This window comes from Lagopus muta, chromosome 1 (genome assembly GCF_023343835.1).
Source record: "Lagopus muta isolate bLagMut1 chromosome 1, bLagMut1 primary, whole genome shotgun sequence".
Classification (NCBI taxonomy): Eukaryota; Metazoa; Chordata; class Aves; order Galliformes; family Phasianidae; genus Lagopus; species Lagopus muta.
This window is the reverse complement of record NC_064433.1, coordinates 120,633,511-120,657,452: the sequence shown is the minus strand read 5'-3', so window position 1 is coordinate 120,657,452 and position 23,942 is coordinate 120,633,511. Positions and strand designations below refer to the sequence as shown.

Here is a 23,942-nt window from a genome sequence, read left to right as displayed (position 1 = left end):
TCTTGAAGAGGTCAGTGGAAGCTGAAAAGGACAGAATCAAATTTACTTCTGCATTTCAACAGTTTCCTCCCAGCCTTAAACGTAGTAAGAACGCTGTAAGAAAAGAATTAATGCCTTTATGTCACAGTTTTACCATCGGTAAGTTTTTAAAACGTTTTGTTTTAGTTATGATCAAGGTGTTGTCACTGATGAGTTCAAACAACTTTTGGGTGGTGCTGTGCAGAGCCAGGGGTTGGACTCCGTGATCCTTTGCGGGTCCCTTCCAACTCGGGATATTCCATGAAAGAAACACTCGAAAGGAGTCGAACGGGTTGTTTACGTGTGCCCAGTTCGGAAAGCAGTATTATTCTAAAATGTGCTAACAACCATGTAGTTTGGCTGCAGTTACGGGCTGTGCTCGCAGCGCCGATGCCGGCTGCCCGCCTTGCGCAACGCGGCACCTGACAGACAACCGGGTCAGCCCGCGGCGCCGCTCGGCCGTCCCTTCAAAGCGGTGACGAAGGCGCCTCAGAGCGTTAATCGGCACCGGGAGGCGGAGCAGAGCCGGGAGCAGGGAGGGAGCTGCTCTCCCGTCGCCACCAGCCCGCGATAAAGCTCTTCGCCCCGCAACCGCGCTGCGAGCCTCAGCGGCCTCCCGCCGTCCTGCGAGGGGCTTCGGTGCACCGCTCAGACTGCGTCTCCCAGAGTTCCCCACGGCGGACCCGACGGCCGCTCCGGGTATGCCGTGCTCGGCCCCAGGCGAGGAGCACGCCGGGAAGCGCAGTCCGCTCGCTTCGGGGAGCCCCATCGCTGCCGGGGGAGAGAGCCGCGCTCGGGCCGGGGGGAGCAGGGAGGGCGCGAACCTCCCACGTGAGGCGGAGAGCGGCGCGGCGATTGGCTGCCGGCGGAAAAGGGGCGGGCGTCCGGGAGAGCTTCCGGTGCGCTCGGCCGGGCAGCTTGTTTGGATGCTGCCGTCACATCATGGCGACGCGCGGAGCGGAGGCAGCGCGGGGAGGAGGCAGCGGCGGCGGCGGCGGCGCGGCGGGACGGAACCGGCGCCACAGTCAGGGTCGGGGAGGCGAGGAGGTGGTGGCGGGCGCCAGCGGCAGCCCGGAGGTGAGAGCGGCGCGGCGGGGAGCGCTCCGTTCTGCCCCCGCCGGCTCGCGGCGCCTCGCTCTCCGGCCCCACGCGGCCTCCGCGCTCCGCGGCGCTCTGGCTGTGGGGGCGGTGCCGCTCTCAGGAGGCCGCGCTTCCCCGGGGGGCGCCGCGCCGGGCTCGCGGGGCGGGGTTTCTCGGCGCCCCCCCGGCGGTTCCGCGGACGGAGGCGGGGCGCCGCCTACCCGCGCGCGGGGGCCGCTGGCAGCACGTGGTGGAGCCGGTACCGGTCGGAGGCTGTGCCCCCCGCCCCTTCCCCAGAGATCTTTGCTCTGAAGGGATGCGCGGCTTTGGTCCGCGAGGAGGCAGGTGGCGTGTTTAGCCCTGCCCTCGTTATCGGAAATCGCAGCATCGCTTAATTCGCACGGCGGTATGGAGTAGAACTCAACCCCCTTGAAACATAGCAGGGAGTATTGGGTAATTTCTACTTCGAGTATCTTTCAAGAACTAAAAGTCGTCTGACAGTCTCTTGCAGGTGTATTCCCCCTGTTGGAGTGTCTTTCTTTGTAGTTTCCTTGTGCAGTGCTTTCTTGAGACTTAAGAACTTGTCCACCAGCTTTCTGCAGAAGTGCAGATGACAGAAAAACAATTTAGAGTAAGAAGGAAGTGAAGCATCTCTGTGGGAAGTGATTCACGCTGTATTTATTAAATATTTTTTAAATTAACACCTGTCTTAGGTGCTTGCATTAAAAAGCACTGGTGACATGTGCAGCAGCATGCTCTGTATGATTTCCATATAGGCCTTGGGTTCCAGCAGTGAGAATTTTGCTAGAGCTACAGGAAGTGTTTTCTCATGTCGGTTTTTGTTGTTGTTGTTTGTTTGTTTTTTAACCAAAATAGTGCTTTCAGAGCACCAGAAGAAAGGATACAAATCCACTCTTGTGGTAAATCAATATTGAGGCCGTGGAGTGTGTCCAGAGAAGGGCAACAAAGCTATGGGGGTATGGAGCAAAAGTTTTATGGGAAGCAGCTGAGGGACCTGGCATTGTTCAGTCTGGAGAAGAGGAGGCTCAGGGGAGACCTTATCACTCTCTACAACTGCCTGAAAGGAGGTTGTGGTGAGGTGGGGGTTGGCCTCTTCTCCCAGGTAAGATCAATAGGGTGAGAGGGAATGACTTCAAGCTGTGCCAGGAAATTCAGGTTGGATATAAGGAAAAATTTCTTCTCAGAAAGAGTGGAGAAGCACAGGCTGCCCAGGGTGGTGGTGGAGTCACCGTCCCTGGAGGTGCTCAGGAAACGTGTAGATGTGACACTAAGGGACATGGTCAGTGGGCATGGTGTGATGGTTTGATTGTTGAACTAGGTGACCTTAGACATCTTTTTCCAACCTTAGTGATTCTATGAAATAAAAAAGCGATTTTTGAAAGCAGGAGTTCTGTGTGTCAAGGCCACTGAGAGAGAATGCAGGAAGAATGGAAAGGGCACCAAAACAAGGACCTTGAGCAGAGGTATGAGAAAATCTAAATGCCTGAGCCAATATTAAAGGCTTGAATGTAAGGCCAACAGCACTAGTAACATAGTACTTCTAATATTTATGAAGAGAAATAACACAGTACTTCCAATATTTATGAAGAGAAAATATTGTCGTTCAAGAATTTGTTTCTTAACGTTCCTCCCTCCTGCTGTGCTGGGACACCTCACCTTGCAGTGATGATGAGTAACACTGAGGTGGAGGCCTCAGTCCAATGTTCTGAAGGCAGATAAAGGAGTGCTGAGAGCATCACTCTCAGTGTAATGACAGGGCAGGGTGAAGTACTTGTTGGAAATGACTTTATGACCTCACAGTTGAGATCTCTGTTCAGAGGGGAAGCCGCCTCAGAGGCCATCATTTTTCTCAGAAAGTTGTAATTAAACTGCGTGGCTATTTAGGTTAGTGAACATAGCATACAGAAGTATGACGTGGAGAAGCAAACTTAATAAACTAGTCTCGTGGTCACAAGAGCACCTGGATGCTAGACCAGTGGATGCTGGAAGGTTCACCTGCTGTATAATTCAAGCTACAATTTTGTGGCATACCAAAAAGCTATTTTATCTGGGAGGGGGAAAAAAAAAAAAAAATTACCACCAAAAGTGACTTTAAACTGATTTTTAGCACAGTACAGTTATGTTAAGTGAAGTTGTCTTGAGTATCTATGGTGAGCAGAAATCTATTATATGTGTTTTCAAATCGAGTTTTGGTGTTTTAGCAAGTAAAAGTGAAATGCTGGGATGGTAGAAGCCTAAAGCTTGTTCTGCTCTGTAAACCCTTAGGATAAAGTGCTATACTTCTTGGCACAAGATTTTAGTGTAATTGGTTGGTTATGTGCATATGTTCTTCTTGAAGCTTCTGGGATGTTTTTGAAAAGCATTAACAGCTCTGAAGGCAGAGGTTGTAAAGGCCTTCTTACAGTATGGACCATCCATTGCTATGGGGAATGTAGGAAATGCTTTGGTTGTTTATTTTTTTTCGGGTGCTTTGCTAACGTTTAGGAGAAACAGGAAGTTATGACAGCTGCTAATTAGGATCTGTTATTAAGAGGTACAGAGATGCAAAGTATAGGTAGGTTAGTACCCAACAATATGCACAGAGTATTTTTAGATAGAACAACATGGTACTTCATAGGTACTGGAACAGAAAAGGATCTGCCCACGTTATGTTTGCCCATGGTAGGATAGGCTCAGTGTAGGCCTTCTCATATAGGGAATGTTACTGCAGTGGCAACATAGAATTTGACATAGAATAACACTGGCTTAATGCCTTGTGATCATAGGCAGTTTCATAAGTAGGGTGCCTGTCTTTGTGCTCTCACCTTTTAGGTGCGAAGCAAGGTAGAGTCTTTCTGATACGCACCTGCTTGATCAAGGCATGAGTTGAGAGAACAGAGCAGGCTGCTGACCTGAAACTCTGGGGTTTTTCAACAGGAGTACTGTTATGAATATTATTCCTGCAGGCATCCTCAAGCTGCCTGGCCCTGTCTTAAATGGCTTAAAGATGGTTGTGCTTATTCTGAAATATCAGCGTCTTGTAATAGCTGGATTCACAGCTACATATGTAGCAGGTATTTTACTTGTAACAGAGGAGTTTTAAATTTTGCTAAATACTTTTCAAATATTGCAGTATAAAGTCCTGCGTCTGTTGTGCAGGATGTTCTTTTCTTACTGAAAGTCTTTAGGTACTTTACAATCTTACTCAGGTCTTTCAAATTATAATCCATGTGTCATTAAATCTGCTTGGAAGCTGGCTGTAACCTGAGTGACCGTGGTAGCAGCTAAAAACGTAGTAGTAATTTCAGTAGCTGGGTTATGGTGGGGTGGCTTTGTTTTGTTTTTATGCAGTCAGTACTGAATCAGCACTATTATACAATGCACTGTTGGAAGTGCTCTGTTCTGGCTGGAATGTTAAACTGAGAAGTTCACTCGTCTGATTAGCATGAATTTTGGAGGGAAAAAGGTAATGGTTTGGGTTGTTCTGTCCATTCTTTCAGTAAGAGGGACAATTTTAGCAATACTTATACAGTGTAGACCATAACATTCTCAACGTGGCAGTTGTTACTTATATACTTCAGCCAAATCTGAAATTATTTGTACTTTGTGTCTGAAGAGCAATGTGTAAAAAGGCTGCTGTAGATCTAAAGCATGCATGTCCAACCCCCAAGTCTTATGTTTTCATTGTTGTTGTTGTTGTTGTTTTTTTTTAATTTAAAACTATTAGAAGTTTTTTTTTTTAACTTATATGCATGAACTATGTAATGTGTTTTATATGTGGCCCAACATGATTCCTCTTCTCTCAGTGTGGCCCAGGAAAGCCAAGATGTTGGGTATCTACTCTCTGAAGTGACAGCTTGCAACGCTGAAGTGAAAATGTTGTTAATCATTATCAGGAGGTCATCTAGCTGTTAGCATTTGTGGCACCTGTCAGGCAGTAATAGACTCCTCAGTACTTAAAATGAAAAATAAACACTTTCTAATTTAGGTTAAACGCATTAGAGTTTGTCTATGTTGCCCCATTGCTGTCAGTCCTACTAGGATTTATGAATGACAATTTGATGGGATTTGAACTTGTTTTTTACTTAGTCTTGTATGTAATCAATCAAGTTGTTGGTATTGCTGCCTTTCTGTAACCCTTTCTCTAACCTATTCTAGCCCATCATCACCAGTTCCTAATTATATTTAAGCCAAGAAAATTGAATATTAATACCAAAATGGTCTCCTGCCATGCTGTGCTTCAGCTTTGGATGAAGCAGGCTTGCTTGTCAGTAAGATTCAATTTGTTCCACGTTAATTGGAAAACCAAGAAAAGCTTGAAAAGCTCAATAGTTGCTTTCTTTCGTTATTGGAAATGTCATGCTATTATTTTGAAGTCTATTTGAAACGTACAGGGCACATGCACACCAATCTTGATCCTTAGTTTTCTGGTGGGTGACTGCTACCTTCTCTGCTAGACTTGGGAGAATGAATCTGATGGCCTCATGGCTTTTTTTTTTTCTTTGTCCAAGAATAGAGAAGCTCCCGGAATTGAAGGATTATTATTGTCAGTAAAGAATTGGACTGACACCTAATTTGACTTCTAGAAAAAGCTCTGCTGAATTAATGAGGTGATGGTGTTCACTCAGCAAAGCTGCCAGGTGCTTTGGAACATGTGTATAAACGCCAGCTCAGAAATGAGGGATATGTAAGGTACTGAGGCAGTGTGCTAGTGGAGTGAGTGTTTTTCAGTCCCTGGCCACATATGTGCCCCTGCCAGTAGCTTTTCACGTTTTCTCAGTAGAAGAAGGAGTTTTCATGGATGAAAATAGCTTCTTGTGGACGCCTTCTTGCTGACGGTGCTCTAGAACTGCAGGAGTCCATGCTACCTGCGCTTCTGTGGTTAGGATGAGGTATTTTTGGCTCAGTTCCTCACGCGCCGGCTGTGATCAGGCCGACCTTTTTTTAGCGTCTCTCGCGTCTTGGCTGATTTCCAGCCATCGCGAGCTCTTCTGTGCGGTTGGCAGAATGGCCTATTGCTGTGCAGTGAACTGGGCCGAGGGACTGATCTGGCTATAAGCTTTGTTAGAACAAGTTGCACAAACGCTGCTCTCAGCACAACAGGGAGGTGGTCTGAAAGAGGGGAATGAGGAGTGATTGCAAGAGCGCTGCCTGGGCGCTGCTGCTGCTCGCTGTGTGCCAGCCAGGCCTACCTGCTGCCTGTTGGAGCGCAGGGCGCTTCTGTGCTCCACCTTCTAAAAGAAATTCCTGAGTCTCTTCATGAATTTCAGAAAGCCTGAAAATGCTGCCTCTGCCCAGAAACTCTTGAGGTTGGGGCAGGCTTCTCCTACTGCTTGCCAGGCTTCTGAGGGTCAGGAATCTGAGCTAGAAGCTGACATCCTGCATAATGGGGAAAAACAGCACATTGCAGCTGTTGTTGGTACTGCAGTTCTGCCTCAGTTTCATGCTCTGAACTTTCCTGCTTTGCCGGTGTAACGTGAGCCCTGTAGTACTCTGTATTCGGCTTCTGGACAAATTGTGTTTCTTAAAGAAGCCCCGTGCTCTGTTTTTAACCATTTGTACAAAATTAATTTCACAAAGTTTGAATGAGCTGTACGTGTTTCATATCTCATACTGTTTTTAGAAAGAAGCTCTCGTTTGCTGAACTTGGAGTAGTGAGCCTTTCCCATGCAAAGGAGGTCTCATGGCTTAAGACAGTCTGAGGAAAGAGTGTGTTTTAGAGCTCTAAGAAAAACCTTGGGATTGATCACTGATTACATCAATTCTGTCCATGTATTTATTACCTTTGGAAGCTTTCATCAAGCACATTGTCTGGCATGACTGGAAGAAGATAAAGCTAAAGTTTGTCCATAGTGCTTTCTACACTTCTAGAGAGCAGTGCAAAGTGAAAATCTTTGATAAGTCAGAAGTTGCTGCTTAATGTCTGTACAGATTATTTACATTTGCAAAACTTATTGTCCTTCCTGAAATGTATTGCTTTAATTCCATCTTCACAAGAATGAATTTACCTTGAGATAAGGTCTAATGTAGGGGACTTGCTTTGATTGTAGCGAACAACTAAGCTGTCATGCATGTGTTTTTTTACAATATGTAAAATATATATGCATACAATATGTATGCATGTTTGTTTAATGATTTCAAATTACTTGAAGCCTGCTAAAGAAAATGGGATTTGGACTGTATCTTGAAGTATATTATTAGTGTTGGCTGTGTTCCTTTGATGTTGGCTACTTGCTTTTGAACAGGAAGATGGTCCATCCATGCAGAATGTACAACCCAGTGCCAATTCCTGGTGTTAGACATTAACATTATTTTTAACAGTAAAACATAATCTGAAATTCATTTGTGCTTAAACAACATCGCTCTGCACATAAACAAGACCTGGTTCTGTAACTTTTAAAGCTTTTGGGGATGATTCAATGGGGGTGAATTTCAATATTTTGAAAATGAATGTGCTCCTAGTCCTGTTTATCGTTCTTGTTAGACGGGTTCTCTCCAATCATAAGTTGTCAGTCACGTCTGATTGAAGTAGGTTAAGCTCTTATCCTTGAAGAAATGTGTTTCTATGAATTTCTTGACCTTTCTTTTGGTACAGCTCTTGAATGATTTTAAAACTGCTATCTTTCAGTTCTCTGAGCCTAGTATGTAATAAAGCAGTACTTAACCATGATACATCCTTATTTCAATTTCCCAATCCTATTTTTCTACGTGCTTAATATTTCCTACGCTTAGTGTTGATTTTTGAGATACAAACTGAAATGTTTTCAGTTAAGTTTGAGTGATTTAATAACTCAGATGATGTCACATTTGTTTTGGAGCTTCACAAGCATATCTCCTTGTAAATGTTTTTGTGGTGATGATGTACTGAAATTGCTAATAGTAGGAAAAGTAGTATTTTGGACTGTTGTGATGTTTTCTTCATTGTTCCTTAGGCTTATTCTGTTTACGTTTATTTATATATGGCAGTAAGTATCACCTTGATCAACATGAATAACAATGGACTTTTACTCTTTTTTTTGGTTTTTTGCCCGTGCCACGTAGAAGTGGAAGTTTCCATTTTAAATACACTGCTTGATTGTTGATCTCTGCTTTTTCCTTTCTCTTCTGAAGTTGGTTGTTGGTGCAATGGAAGAAGCTGGATCCCAGGAGATGGGAATGAATAACCAGGATCAGCTGATGAACAGCAGGTGCAATGAATTGTCTAACACAGTGTTACAGCATACGCAGCCCAACTGTGACGGCCTGGAAAACACGGACACATTGGAAGGAACTGAGTATATCACAAAGAACAGAAAGCTCCCAGGGTCCACGTGCTGCTCTCAGGAGTCTCGTGAGGAGACTCCTGGAAGAGAGGAAACCCGTACTGATCCACCTGATGGCCAACAAGATCCAGAGAGCGAAAAGCACAAAGAGAAAACTTTAGGTGTGTTCTGTCTCATCTTTATTTTGTAACCAGAACCACTTAGAATACTTTGTTAAGGACAACAGAATGTATACTTTTACTTAGGAAAAAACAGTTCTCAATGCGTATGTAAGAGTCCCTCTGCTGATATTGCTGTTTTTACAGCAGGGTTTTTTGTTTGGTTGTTTTTTTTTTCTGTCTTTACTAATTAGCTTTTTAACTTCCTGCTTGTTGGATTAATTTTTAAATTTGTGATTGCAGTCTTTAGTTCTCTCACTGCTGGTGTTTGAATTCCAAAAGCATATTAAAAAAGCACTTTTGTAAATATCTTTTAGTAGCTAAACTTCAACCTTTTAAATTAATTCAACTTTTTCTTTCCTGTTGTAAGGCAAACAAAAATATTTTTGTGGTTTTAATATTGAAGTAACTTTTGCTATCCAAGTCGTGTAATGGCATATAGTCAAGTAAAATGATTTGTACTGTAATGACTTTGCATTATGCAGCTATCAAACCAGAAAACAGCTTAAGTCACACTAGTTTCTTGCACTTCTGCATTTTACTTTTAAAGACAAGCTGCTGTTCTGGTAAGTTTTTTTTCCTCCTCAATAAGGTCGTATTTCCTTCTGTTAATAGGAAAAGAAGTACTATTATTAATGCAAGCTTTGAACACGCTTTCTACCCCAGAGGAAAAGTTGGCGGCTTTGTGCAAAAAGTATGCTGATCTGGTAAGTAATTTGTAAAGATAGCAAGAGTTATTCATGTGTTAACGGTGGAATGCAAGAACTTCTAATACAGGATGGTTAATGATTTTGAAAGTTTCACGGTGTTGGCAGGCAGAAATGAACACACAGGCTTCTCGTGAATATTGTTCCAGCAGAGCTTGTGTTTAGTCTTTTCCTTTCTGCAAAACTGTCTAAAACGAAAGGTAAACTAGATTATAACTTTTTGACAACCTGGTACTGAATCATAACACTAGGATTAACAGAATGATTTTTCTTTTGGAAGACAGTATTTTCCTAGGTTACGTCTGCATTTTAGCATAAAGAGAAAAAACATACTTTGCCAAGGACTTGAAATAAATTAGTTCTGCTTAACTTCTTAGAGATTGAAGGTAGAATTGGAAGGTGTAATTTTGCTCTGTGATCATACACACATATTTCTTCAGTAACAGATCAAAAAGGCAGAACATGTGTCATGGTTTCATGAGAGCACATTCAGTTACTGATCGTAGAGTGCATTCCTACTCTGACACAGAACAACTTAATCTCTAAAGTAATTGATGACAAAATTGGGTGGATTATTGGGTCATAAGTTGTCTTTCTGGAATGTGTCTGGAGATGAAAAATGCTGCACTTGTTCATCTTGAGATATGGGGACAGCCAAGAATGGAAATAACACCTGCATGTTTTTTTCCACCATATTTGTAGCTGCAAGATGAAAGTAAAAGCAAATGGCTGAGTAGCTTAAAAAACACAAGGCTTGCTTTCTCTTGTTGTCAGGTGTAGTATGTGTGGAAACATTTCTGAAAATGGCTGCACAATAAACATAATGGCTGCACAACATGACAGAACTTCTGAAATAAACTGTATTTCTTTTGAGAATATTGATGTCTGTACTAGCTCATTAGCGAAGCTCTGCAAAAACTTTCCAGTCACAGAAGCAATAACTATTGAAGAATACATGTTGGTTAGCTTTTTTTTTTTTTTTTTCCCCCAAATCCAGAGTCCTCCTCGGAGGTCTGACATGTTTTTGCTTAGTTTTTTCTTGGTCTCACGTGTGTGTTCTTTGTTCACATGAGTGAATTTCCTTCAAAACTAACAACTTCTCTAAGAAATCACTTTCCTCTAAATGAGAAACAATAACCATTCTGTAGTACAACTCATGGATATTGAGAGAAAATACAATAAATGTGTTGGATTTTATAAACAATTGTTTGTGCATGTGGTGCCCTTTCTCTTTGAGCAGACAGCTCTCATGTCAAGGCAGAGATGATGGCCTGCATGAGGATCTAGGTTAGGATGAATTCCATAATTCTTCTGAGAGAAAACAGTCTGCACCATTTTTATTTTTTGAGTTTTCTTGTTGAAGGAAAGATGTTTAAGTAATTGAGGAACTGCTAGATTAAATGATAATCAGTTCCTTCCTGTAGCTTGGCAGTCAAGACAGACCTGTTCACGTTGTGATTTTTTTATTTTTGCTTCTTATGGGAGAGGGTCTGCAGTCTGTTGTTAGAATCCCCAACCTAGGGAACCAGTTGCTCTCTCTAGCAGTTCTCAGCATCGTGGGAAGTCGGGTGGGAGCTCATGCAGGTGTACCAGTAGTTTAGTGTTAGTATTTAGTGATGCCCTGTTCCCCTTAGGTTCATTTTGATTTGGTTGTTCTCCTTTTAAGATGCATTCTTTCCTTCATGATCATGGTGGTGAACCACTGGCATAGGTGTCAGATTTAATGCCAGCAGAGGTTTGAACTGACAGTTTATGACAGTGCACCTACAATGCTTGTTTTCTTTTTTTAAAGATTCATCATCTTTAAAGCTCACTGTCAGGTTTTTCAGTGGTGTCTCATGAAAAGGACTGTACAATAAAGGTAGGAATGCCACTCTCCTGGCAAAAGATCTTCCACAATTTTTTTTCCTATTTTGGAATCTATCAGAAGATCAGTTTGTGACGCAGGAAGGTTTGCATCCTTGGTGATATGTCTCACTGGTGTACTTTTACAGGCCTGAAGTTTCATAGGCATGCAGACAGTAGAGCCACTTAATGTGTTTTTTTTCTGTCCAACCAAGAAAAGGGCTTTTTATATTTGCGTATCAAAATATTTCCTTAAGGTTACTTTGCTCCAAACTAGGTGAAATACAGATTTTATTTGCTGCTTTGTGGTGATCCTTAACTTTATTCTTTCTTCTGTGCTTTAGCATTATTTTGAGCTCTTTCAGAAAACCGTTGTTGTATTCCATCATGGTGATGTTCCTGAATGCCAGCCTTCTCTTCCTGTGGTGTCCTGAGGCTGAGGCACTGATAAGGAGCAGTATTCCACTTAATGTTGTTAATACATTTACAGTAAATCAAACCCTAAATAATATGGTTTCTTGGGGAGCCCAAAAATCAAATGCAATGGAACTTGCTCTTTACTAGGTGTTGTTGCAAGAAACTCTTCCATTTGCTGGATGTTCATAGAGTAGATTTTGAAGTAGATCTGCCCTGATGCAAAGTTTAGCAATGTCAGCTACCATCCAAATAGTACAAAGAAAATGATTTCAAAAGTTTTTTTCACGTGGTTGAGGCTACATATCTTCTAAGTCAACAAAGCCTGGGCTATGCAGCTTTAATAATTTGACTTGATTTGTGTCAAGGCTGCTGGTTGTGTCTGTTCCTTTCTCTGAAGTAACTTAACATTTTACAAAATGTTATCAACTGCTTCTTGCTTCAGTAGGAACACCTGCTGACCAGAACGCAGTTTCATGGTTTTCTTCTTTTTGATGTTAAAAACAAGGCATGCTTGATAAACAGTTGTGTGTAATTTACAGATAAGAGCGGAAAGAACTGTGGCTTGCTGAAATGCCAGTCTCAGCTTTTAATTGTATCTGCTGCATCCTCCTTTTTCAGGGCTAGTCCTGCCCCTGTAGTTGAACACAGGCTGATAGCCCACGGTCAATAGGTCTGTGGTCCATGCTCTTTGTCAAGTTGGAATGTGTGTATTTTCCTCTTCTGTCCTTACATATTTAGGATGCTGGGTGTTTCTCTAAGATCAGTGGTAGAGGTTCAAATAATGAAATTATTTGATTTCTTTGCTTTCATCTGAAATGTTTACATGTTCAGTCTACTTTTGTAGATGCATAGAGATAATCCTGGCTATGTTTATTTCACACATGCACTCTAATGTTAGTTGGAAGAGAGCCGGAATGTTCAAAAGCAGATGAAGATACTGCAGAAAAAGCAAGCACAAGTTGTGAAGGAGAAAGTCCACTTGCAGAGCGAGCATAGCAAGGCCATTTTGGCACGCAGCAAACTGGAATCTCTGTGTCGGGAGCTTCAGCGTCATAACAAGACTTTAAAGGTTAGTCTGTTGGCATAAATTGTGATGCGTGGTGGTGAAGATCCTTCTTATTGATCATTGCTTAAAATTAAGCCTGCTGCTTTTCGCTTACTGCTTTATCCCGTGTACCTGATTTTTAAGGTAAAGAACATGAGGGCAGTTCAGCTGGCTTTGAACTATTCTCTAAACTGGTGGGTAGGTCATATTACTTGTGCTCTGTGGTCTTGTCATGTTTATTTCTGGGAGCAGTAGTGATGACTGCTGAAAAAAATAGCACAACTGAAATAACAGCGGCATGAAATGTCAATGTGTCAGGAAAGAAAAGAGGCTTAATTATATCAGAATACAGTTTCTAGGAGTAAAATGGAAGAGCCACGAGATTCTTATCTGTAGTCAGCGTAGGAAATTGCATTACAGTGTCAGTTCTGTTTTTAACATTTAGTTAATTCTTATTCTTGCAAAGGTATGTATGCAGTATCTTGAAATGCCAATAAGAATAAGAACAAGGTTCTCTAAAGGCACTGGAACTTCCAGATACTTCATGTAGATAGATCAGTATAATATAACAATTGTGGTATTAACAATTTAGAACTTGAAACTGTACAGAAGTGAATTACTGCCATCATTTCTGACTAAAGTGTATGGAAAAGGCACACGGTCTGGCTTGAGCATCATTACTTTCTAATAATTTCTCATAAAAGGAAGAAAACATCCAGCAAGCACGTGAAGAGGAGGAAAGGCGAAAAGAAGCAACTGCACATTTCCAGATTACTCTGAATGAAATTCAGGCTCAACTGGAACAGCATGATATACATAACGCCAAGCTCCGTCAGGAAAATATTGAGCTGGGAGAAAAACTGAAAAAGCTCATTGAGCAATATGCCTTGCGAGAAGAGGTACTTACATTGTGCTCCTGGTGGGATTCTGTTAGTTCTTTACAAGGATTCAGTAATTATTTCAAGGGGCCAAAACCCTACTACTTGACACCCACCATATATATGACTTAAGAATATTCTTTTTACTTCACTGCCTTGAAAAGTGACGTGGTTGTTTGGCTCACTGTCTGCCATTCCTGTGGTTTTGCATCTCTGTGTTCAAAGTGCATCGTAAACAGTGTTTCACTGTCAAGGTCCCCAAACAGAAATAAGTTGTTTGGAGATCATGGAGACTTTCTTTGTCATTGAAAGTATTCAGAACAACCTGATCACTTTGAAGTTGTCTCTAGTTTTGGTGGGCATTTGGACTAAACAACTTAGGAAAGTTATTTTCAACATGAGTACACATTAATATTAAATTCCTTGAAAGTGCAATTTCACATCATATTGTGAAACAGTAGTCATTATCTTATATCTGTTAGTTCATTAACATTCTTTTTTACAAGCTACCTTGTAGTTCTTGTTTGTTGGTGTTGAATCATCTTAAGCTATATTGCCTTAAGAATATATTTGACTGGAGTTATGGAAATGACTGTATTTTAGCACTGAGCTAGCCGCCTTAATTGTAATCAACACATAAACTAACCAGACTAAGCACTGTTAGTTCTTAGTTGGCATAGGAGAGCTGGAATATGGCTTTTTTTTTTTTTTTTTTCTAATCTGGATCAGTGAGAAAATTCACTGTAGATCCAGTTCCTGATCTTTTAAGATCATGGAATATTTATATAAATACATATATAAAATCAGACAATTTGGGGAAGACAAAAGGTAGCAAGTTATTTTGTGCAACTGTATGCTTGGAATTAAGGCTGTATAATTGTTCATTGTTTTGTGGAGTTTCATCAGCCTAGTCTGTTTCGAGTTTTTTTTTTTAATTTCTTGGAACTAGAGCTTGTAGAAGAAATGTTCAAAGTAATATAAAAGCTTTATAAGAAAGAGCAGATTGCTGTAGCGTATGTAAAAATGTGCAAAGTGCTGAAGTTATTCTAATGATTATTAAGTGTACTTCTAACATAGGCTTCTATAAAAGACAAAAAAAAAAGTGTAGTTATAGGGGACAGAGGGAAAAAAAGGCATTTTAAAACCATCGTTTGCTGCTCTTTCACATAAAACTTCTCAAGAATGTGTCTCCCCCATACATGTACATCTATGTACCTTTGACCTGTGTACAGTTTATCTTTGACTAAAGGTTGTTTTTTTGGTTGTTTTTTTTTTTTTTTTTAGCATATTGATAAAGTGTTCAAGCATAAAGAACTGCAGCAGCAACTTGTGGATGCCAAGCTCCAGCAAACTACCCAACTTATTAAAGAAGCAGAGGAGAAACATCAGCGGGAAAGAGAGTTTGTAAGTGAATTCTGTGTATGTTAAAAAGGAGATGTCAGCACATCAAAACAGACTTATGATTTAAAGCGAAGGCAGCAAACACTGAACAACGGGAAAGTATTTTGAAAGTTAGAATAGCTTTTCAATGTCAGGACTGAGGTGTAAGTTCTCTGTGTATGATGTGTACAATATTAATGTCCACGTACACAGGCAAGTAGTACTGTTTGCATTTACTTAGTAAATGGCTCGATGTCACTTAAATTTGTCCTGGATTCAATAATGTTTTGTTCTGAAACATCGCAGGTACTTCCTTGCTATCATGTGATTATAAGTTCAGTTTTTATGCTATAGGGTGTAACAAAAGCAGAATAAAATGTACACTTGTCAGAGCATCTGTCCCCAAAAATATGCCTGATATTTCATTTCTATATTGGTAGTTAAGAGTTATAGAATCACAAGGTTGGAAAGGACCTACAGGATCATCTAATCCAACCGTCCTCCCATTACCAGTGCTACCACAAGCACTAACCCGTATCTCGTAGCTCCTCATCCAGACGCCTCTTGAACACTGCCAGGGATGGCGACTCCACCACCTCCCTGGGCAGCCATTCAGTGCCTGACCACTCTCTGAGAGAAAAAGTTTTTTCTTATGTCTAACCTAAGCCTCCTCTGGTACAGCTTGTGGCCACTTCCTCAGGTCCTGTTTGTTGCCTGGGAGAAGAGGCCAAACCCCTCCTCATCACCACCTCCCTTTAGGAAGTTGTAGAGTGCAATAAGGTCTCCTCTGAGCTTCCTCTTCTCCAGACTCCAGTTTCCTTGCAGTCTCTCAATAAGTTAGCTTTCAATTAAAAACAAGTCTTACAAGTTTGTTGCTGCCTTTTAATGGGGTTTTCAGAAGAAGCAAGGCTTTTGCCTAGACTATCTTAAAATGATCATCCACTGTTAGACTGTATATACTGTTAAAAAATAACTTTGGAATCTGAAGCTGATGAAAATCAATTTAAAGATAAATGTACAAAATGCTCTCAAATTGACACAATTGTTTTGAACTGATCTGTAAAGGTACTATTAATGCCTGGAGAAGTGAAGGTGGAAAATAAATTACAGAAGTTTAGAAAGAGGTGTAAGTTACGTATAGATCATTGATGAAGTACTTGTATAATTTTAGTAGATCAATTTTGCTACCAAACTAGAAACATAAATTCTATCATACTGTTATCTAAAAAAAATTCTCAGCGGAATAGTTTCTGTATGCCAACACATGCTTTTAAGTTGTATATCTATTGAGGTATGGTTATAATTAAAGAACCAAAAAAAACCCCACAAAATGACAATAAGAAAGTGTACATGTGAGGAAATGTCATTGAATGGCCCTTAGATGATATTAATCTTTGTTCATTTTCATCATAGATGAAGTTCTTTAAGCTATTCTTAGGCATATTTTCCTTACATGCTTTTTTTCTCTTGCTTTTCTTTAGCTGCTAAAAGAAGCTACTGAGTCCAGACACAAATGTGAACAGATGAAGCAACAGGAAGCACAGCTGAAGCAGCAGGTATTTTTAAAAATGGAAAACTTTGATAACAGGTTTTCCAAAATAAAAATATTGAGAGTTTTCTGACTGTAGTGAAATGTAACAAACTCGTGGAAAAAAAAAATACATCTTATCATTCAGCAGCTACAATGTTGGATTTTTTTTTTTTCTTTTTTTTTTTTTTGAAAAATCCTTGGTGTTTTAATTAAATCTTAAACTGTATTTTCGTCAGATAACTTCTCAGTAGTGTATGACATAGCATAAACTGCAGAGATTAGACATTCACTAGTTGCTGCTGAATTCCTTTGGAGAGTACTAGATGCTAAACAATAAAATGCTGGAGTTGGTGTTCTTTTAAGTTAACAGCAGTATAATACAGTGCATTCTTTGTGGTTATTTACTGTTCTTTGCCCATTTTGAAACTTCTCTCTTTTGAAGGGTACTTCATCATTTTTGTAGCTTTTCTGGTCCAGAGAGACCCTTGTGACTCTTCATGTAGAGTCGATTGTAGAGTGCCTGTGGATTTTTAGCCATGTGGGCTTTAAGACTTATTCTTTACTGTTTGCATTCCATGCTGCTGTGGGGCAATGGAAGCAAGAATTGTTTTGTTTATCCTTGTAGTTTTTAAAATTTTTTTAACCTGAAGCTCAGCCTGCCCAGAAAACACTATCTTTAGTTGTTTACTTGCTGAAAGTGGAGAGATGGGCCACAGTTTTTGTACTACTGTTCTGGATCACTTTGCAGTCACTGGCTACATTTGAGCTCAGCCCACAAGGCAAGGGAAAGTGGTAGGTTCAGCTAAAATTGCAGCATCTGAGAAGCAGCAGATAGGGCTTTCACTGTAGGCTTCTTATTGCTTCAATTTCCAGTTCTCTGTTAAGTCTCCTGGCAAGCTATTTCATGACCATTTTTGTCCCCTGTATTCTACCTATTTTTTTTCCAAGCAGTTAGATTTGAATTGTATGTATGTGTACGGTTAAAATATATGTGCATCCCTTCACTGGCATTGACCTTGCCTGGAGGAATCTGGACATCAGTGTTTGTTTTGCTGTTGTTTTTTTTTGCTGTTTGTCCCAAATAGTTTTCTTTAAATGTAGTATTTTGTTTTATCTGCAAATAAGTTACCTTCTGTTTAAAATCCCACTGCCTTTTTTTTTTTGCTTTTTTTTTTTTTTGCTTTTTATAGTAACAGTGGGTGTACTCATGGCTTTCTGTGGTCAGCAAATGTTGTTGTAGAATTAGATGAGCTAGGAAGTTCAGTTGCATTAAAGGAATAGAGTCATAATCCACCGGTCAAAAGTGAGACATTTCTTTTATGAATTTTTCTCTTATTTTTTTGAGGAAAATGTAGTATGTGTGCCCTGGATGTTATGGTCATACAACCAGTGATGCAACCAGTTATCTCAGTTCTTACACTTGAGATAAAAAGCTACTAGTAAATGGTCTTGGCATTTGGAACTTCTGTATTCTCCAAACATCAAATTGCATGCTCATAACAGTGCGTTTTGCTTTATGCTTCATGTTAGAATCTTTTGGGAAAAATTATGCTTGTTAACATATTTTGCTGGTCCTTATGACTGACCTTGTGGTTCAGGGCAAGAAGTTTTTCCATAACTGAATATTAATGCTCTTCAGTTATTAAACTAGGGCTTTTCATGATTGAATGAATGCCTTGTCAATATTCACTTCCCATAATTTTTGTTCACTGGCCTGATTTTGTAGGTTATGAATATATATCTTGAATTCTGGACTCAGCCATGTTTATTTTGTCCCAGCCTTGGTTGTTAGCTTTGGCTGGTTAACGTGGAACGGTACGTCTTTTCTGAGCTTAATTTTGCTTACCATGTGCTGAATTTCCTCTATACTGAAGTCCATAGGTTGGGTTTTGGGGATTTTTTTTTCTCAGTGGGGAAGCAAATTTTTTGGCAATGACTAAATACAGTGAAACATTTGAAACATTTAATTAAACATGATATCCCTTTCTTTATCCCGTTAGAATATTACTCTCGTGTATAATTTGAATGGCATGTTTTTAGAAAGTCTCTGCATATTCCTCAGAAGAAAATTGCAGGATAGCATGAGAGAGAGTTTTCAAATAAATAAACAACAAAATCATCTGTGTTCATCTTCCCTTGTACCTTAACGAATATTTCTGTATTTGCATGCAGCTGTTATTAATGTTCCTGCCCCTTTACCAACAGCTTTCTCTCTACATGGATAAATTTGAGGAATTCCAGACTACCATGGCAAAAAGTAATGAACTGTTTACAACCTTCAGGCAAGAAATGGAGAAGGTATTTATAGGATTACTTAGAGTATCAGAAAGAATAATATAAAAAAGCATGCTGTTAGTCCTATGCATTGTAGATCTCAAAATAGTGTTCAGTTTCTGAAAATGTGTGTTATTTTGAGACTTTAATATGGTAGGGGGTAAGGATTTGTCTTATTGTGAAAGAGAAACGAATAGTGTTCTGTGGTGGAGTTGTTTTTTGATGTGGCTGAGTCCCAGTGTCAGTTTTATGAAAGACATGCCATGGAGGTTTGGTCTGCTGCGCTTATGATTTTAACTTCTTTATTGAGAATTTCCTTAGCTGCTCTCAGTGGTTACTAACCTGTTTCCTTCTAGGGAATCAGGCTTGTTTCCTGTGAAAGCAGGCTCCGTATTTGTAGGGTTGCTTTTGCACAGAAATACTTTTCTACAACATAATTTGTTCAAACCAGACTTTGAAAGTAACATTATGAAGAGTCAAATTATTTGTGTCTACCTACTTACCTGTGTTGCAAAACAAGCTACCGAAAGCAAGTCCTGTATTCTTTTGTAGATGACCAAAAAGATCAAGAAACTGGAAAAAGAAACTATAGTGTGGCGTACAAAATGGGAGAACAACAACAAGGCTCTTTTGCAGATGGCTGAAGAGGTAATTATTTGCATCTTTTAAGCAACAATATTGCTGCACTGCAGTCTGTGTTCTGTAGAACTTACTATGTTTCAGTAATAGATAGAAGAAACTATAGACTCCTCTTGGACTCTCCCCAGTTTCCTGGTGTGTAATGGTACAGTCCTATTCTCCACAAATGGTGGAAAATAAGTTTGGATTTAGATGATAACTTTTCATCGTGCGCACAAAAAAAAGCCAACGAAGCATCATCTTTCCTTGCTCAATTTTGCCCACGTTGCCCACGATTGGTTGGGTACTGTGTATGATGAAACCATGCATGTTGAGTGGATTGACAGTATTTTAATATGCTAAACAAAGTTCAGTCAGTGCTGCAGTGGAGATTCGTTCTAAATACATAAGATGCACCTGAAAGAAATAATCTCTAAGTAAGGAATTACTTATTTTCTTCCACTGCTGCTGTTTTTGCTGTCATAAGGTGCCATTACTTAATTGCATTCTAGCAGGAGAGGAGCTGTTCACACAGATGTAAGAATACTGTTCTCAGTGTTTCTTGTTTACTTCTGAATTCCATCTTAAATATGTTACATATGGTCTTACTGAACTGTTGGATATCCCTAACTGCTGTATAGGTTCTGTTATAAGACTTTATCTTTCTCCCTTCTTTTAAGGAGGTGATTAGAGAGCTATGAATATGGTACTTTCTGACCTGGGTTCTGCTGCTGAATCATAGACTTAATCATAGAATTGCTCAGGTTGGAAAAGACCTAAAGATAATCAACTCCAACCGCAGCCTAACCATAATACCCTAACTCTAACAACCCTCCACGAAATCATGTCCTTGAGCACCACATCCAAACAAACCAAAACAATTTTTAAACACATCCAGGGATGTTGACTCAACCACCTCCCTGACTTCTCACTTACATTCCCATATTTTCCCGTTGTTATCAGTATTTGGGTTGATTGATAGCCCTGTGAGACTTCATCTTAGCTGATAACTCAACCCTTAGTTAGCATTGTGTAGTTAGATTGCTCTTGTGAAGTCTCGAGAGTTATCTGTTGTCACTCTCAGAAAAACCACCTCTAGTGGAGTGTCAGGTATTCTCGTGTAGGATTTGACCTATCGGATGAAGTAACATTTTCAGGATTAAATAATGGTGATTCTTTCCATTAATTTAAAAAAAAAAAAAAAAAAAAAAAAAAAAAGTTGTATCATGAAACTTGTTTGTTTTCTGTTCCTCAGAAAACAGTAAGAGATAAAGAATACAAGGGCTTTCAGATAAAACTGGAGCGTTTGGAGAAGCTATGCAGGGCTCTTCAGACAGAAAGGAACGAGCTGAATGAGAAGGTGGAAGTCCTTAAGGAGCAAGTTTCTCTCAGAGAAGCAGATGTGGATCTAGCTGTGCAGGTGTTGCAGTCCTGTACACTCAATTCCCACGAGGAGCTGGAAAGTCCCACTGACACAGAAGCAGGAATCCAGCCCAACGTTGAATCACACGCAGCAAATCGTTCCGAAAAGACTGTCTTGACAAGTCCTGTTCCTGGCACTGAATCTGTAGACTAAAATGAAGTGTAAACACTGTATTGAGAGATATATTTTGTGTATAACTTTCTCTGTTGGTGGTAACTATTGGTTTTGTGGTGAAAATTTTCTTACTTTTTCTACCATATCTGTATTTTCTTAGAACTACTGGACTTATGTGGTACAGGAGGCTGCATAGCAGCTTTAAATAGCTTAAACTATAAATTTTCCACAACTGTGTTGCACATCTGCCTCATTTTTTAAAAGAAAATATTTTTCCATAAAAGGATGCATGTGCATTTCCTCCCCACGGCACGAATCACCGTCACTGAAGACTGTGCAGATAGAACATCGGTAAGGGGAAATAGTGACAAAGTGTCACTTTTTGCTTTAAAGAAAGGCATTCTGGTTTTGTTCATTGAGTTGCCACTCGATATGCTAAAGATTACCATTTGTCCTAAATTCATCTATATGAGGATGTCTAACGGCCAGTAAAAGTGTCAGCTTTCCCCTCTTGTATGTTTTCATACATAATGAATGAAAAAGGTCCAGAATACAGAAAAACGTACCTTTAAGGGATTTTATATACTTTGTGGTATGGGGAAAACAAAACAAAACAGCTTTGAAAAATGTTAATTTGCAGCTGGTGAAACAGGGTGTACAACTTCTTTTCAGACTTCTCAGGGTTGTGTTGTAAAGGTTATTTTGGACTGTCTGCCCTACCTGTGAGCGTGGTAAATCCAAATGTGAGAGAAAATGTACAGCAAGGCGGTGGAGTGGGGTTTTGCAGTTGGGTATCCTGTTGCACAGAAGTTGGTCTCGTTCTTTCCCCCTTAGCTGCAGTGTGTCCCTAACATATATGATTATGCTGCCTAGAGAAATCCAGCGTTGTCTGGACGCATCTCTGTGGATTATCAGAAGAGCTGTGAAAAAAAGAAAACATATACTGCCTGAAGTGTAGAAGACATAAGCCTCCACCATACAGGGGTTTTAATAGCTGTGTATGCACTGCATGTAAGCATATGCTGTTGTAACTGAACATATCCATTCGAGTACATCTCCTGAAGCGTATGTGGAGGATCTTGCACTCTCAACCTGGATGCTGTACCAGTTGGCGGGGTGCCTCCCCAGTTAGGTTATCTGGGAGGGATGGGATGGTATTTCAGATGGTTACGGTAACATGCCACGAGCAAAGTTTCCTTGTGAAGCTTCAACCATTTAGGCTTTTCCTTTTAAAAAGAAAAAAAACAAAACAACATATGTCCATATTTTGACTTTTCTGAGAGAAACTAGGACCAACACTTCCTTTTGCAAGGTTAATATGTGAAATAATTACATGCTGCCCTTAACTTTAGTTCATGTGTATGTACCGTCTAGTTTGGGTTGCTGTTGTAAGGATGATGAAAATGTGTAGCCTTTTCTGGTACTTAAAGTTCTTTGCACTTACTTGGGAGGGGGTTTCTGAATCAAGCACATCTCTCAATGAGCTTCCCACCCTCGTTGCCCTTAACAGTTTAGTGGCTAAATTACTTGAATGTTCAGGCTGCACTGAGCTCCTGATCCTTTTTCTGTAGTGATGTACATTGAAATAATGTAGCTGTCTCTTAAAGAGAGTAAGGTTGTATAAGGCCTGATAAATGTGTTGTAGCTCATGCCACTGAGAGGAGCTGTGTGAAACTGACATTTCTTACCTGGTGGAGCGAATGGGAGGCTGGCGGTGTGGTAGATGTGTGCAGGCTTTGTGCTTGTGGCCCAGCAGGAATGAAAGAAGGTAGCAGTGAGTTGGGTAGGTTAGACTCAGAGCTTTGAAATGTTAATCGTGCTGACCGTAAGGCTTAAACACACTGGGAAGAAGTGTTTCAGACTTGTGATTTCGATGGCTTGCTTTGCAGAATCAAACTGTTTAAACAAGAGTTGGTGCAAAAACTGGTTTTCAAGCAAATACTGAGCGTGAATTGATTTTTCCTGAGGGAAGGTGAAAACCTTTGTATCAGATGCATCATACCCTTGGCAAGGTGGGACGTGCAGTTTTCTATTTTTACAGTTTATTATTGGGGCATTTGTATCTTTTAACAATCCTTTCTATAGTGCTTGTTCTATGTGGAGGCAAGAGTGGATTTTTGGACCCTGCTGCAAGAATACTTCAAAGGGCTTCTAGAGACACAGCAGATATATAGAACAGCAATATATTTGTTACCTACTTAACCTGTAAATGAATCAGAATGCCCCAAGTAAAGGCTTTTAAAATGGGGATATCGTTTTTGTACCCATGATGTACCCTTATCGCACCAACTTTTCATTTGGCTAAGTTGAGCTGTACTTTGCTTCCTGAAGCCAGTCAGTACCTTTTCTTGCATTGCTTTAGGAGTGTTGTTTTAAAACAAAACATACAAATTTATATTAAGGGATGAGCTCAGCACTCTGCCATACAGCAGGCTCTTGCACTGCCAGTCTGCAGCCAAGTTGGCTCCAGTAGGGTTTTAAGCAAACTCGTGTGAACGCCTTTCTTCCACTACCATGGACTGTTTAATCGGGGCTGGAAATGGATGTAGCCTGAAATACATGTGTCTGGTCATCACAACTCGGGCCTGACTGATGGTTTCACCATGATTAAACTGCGAAAAAGCTGCATTACACTGATGCAAGACCCAATTATGTGTATGCATACACAAGGACGTTAGGGCTGTAGCTGATGTTTTGTCCTTTCTTTCATTATACTTACACCTGGTTACGTTACAGTTCAATTCTCAGGTGTTGCAGAAAATCTACCTCTTTGAACTGTAGATGGAAATAACTGTGAAAAAAAGTGATGCAGAAATCTAGTTTGTGCTAAACACACTGCTTTATTTTTACAACCCATGTCTGCTTTCATGAGGAAAAAATGATAAATGAACAGGCAGTCTTTGTTTTGCTTTTCAAAAACATTTTGTAGAGATTTTTCACTAATGTGAATCTGAAATTTTATCTACTCAATTCTGTATAGATTAAGTAAATAAGTATGCTTAATATATTGGACTCTGGGTTCTTCTTTACCATCACATGCATGCCTCACGGGGGAGCTTGAGGTGTGGCTGGAGCTGGGACAGAAGCATGGTCTGTGTACTGGCTGGGTCAGGCTACACCCCTCGCTTTCACAGCAGCCACCCCCAGCCTCTCTTTGGTATCTATATGTCAAACCAAAACCACACTCAGAGA

The 23,942-nt window shown here is 40.4% G+C and overlaps 1 protein-coding gene across 3 annotated transcripts; it reads left to right on the top strand.

Annotated features, from left to right (window-relative positions):
- The first annotated feature begins 533 nt into the window (after positions 1-533).
- On the top strand, positions 534-23,755 carry TXLNG (taxilin gamma). 3 transcript variants are annotated; one of them, XM_048951969.1, is made up of 10 exons: positions 534-717; positions 8,209-8,521; positions 9,134-9,225; positions 12,386-12,556; positions 13,237-13,431; positions 14,695-14,814; positions 16,272-16,346; positions 18,527-18,619; positions 19,148-19,243; positions 20,469-23,755. In XM_048951969.1, exons 2-10 carry the CDS (start codon positions 8,224-8,226, stop codon positions 20,787-20,789), a joined length of 1,461 nt encoding a protein of 486 aa, XP_048807926.1. In that variant the 5' UTR covers positions 534-717; positions 8,209-8,223; the 3' UTR covers positions 20,790-23,755. The 3 variants fall into 3 exon arrangements, with proteins under 3 accessions (XP_048807926.1, XP_048807912.1, XP_048807915.1); XM_048951955.1 differs by lacking the exon at positions 534-717 and adding an exon at positions 934-1,095; XM_048951958.1 differs by lacking the exon at positions 534-717 and adding an exon at positions 1,368-1,551.
- Positions 23,756-23,942: the final 187 nt, after the last annotated feature.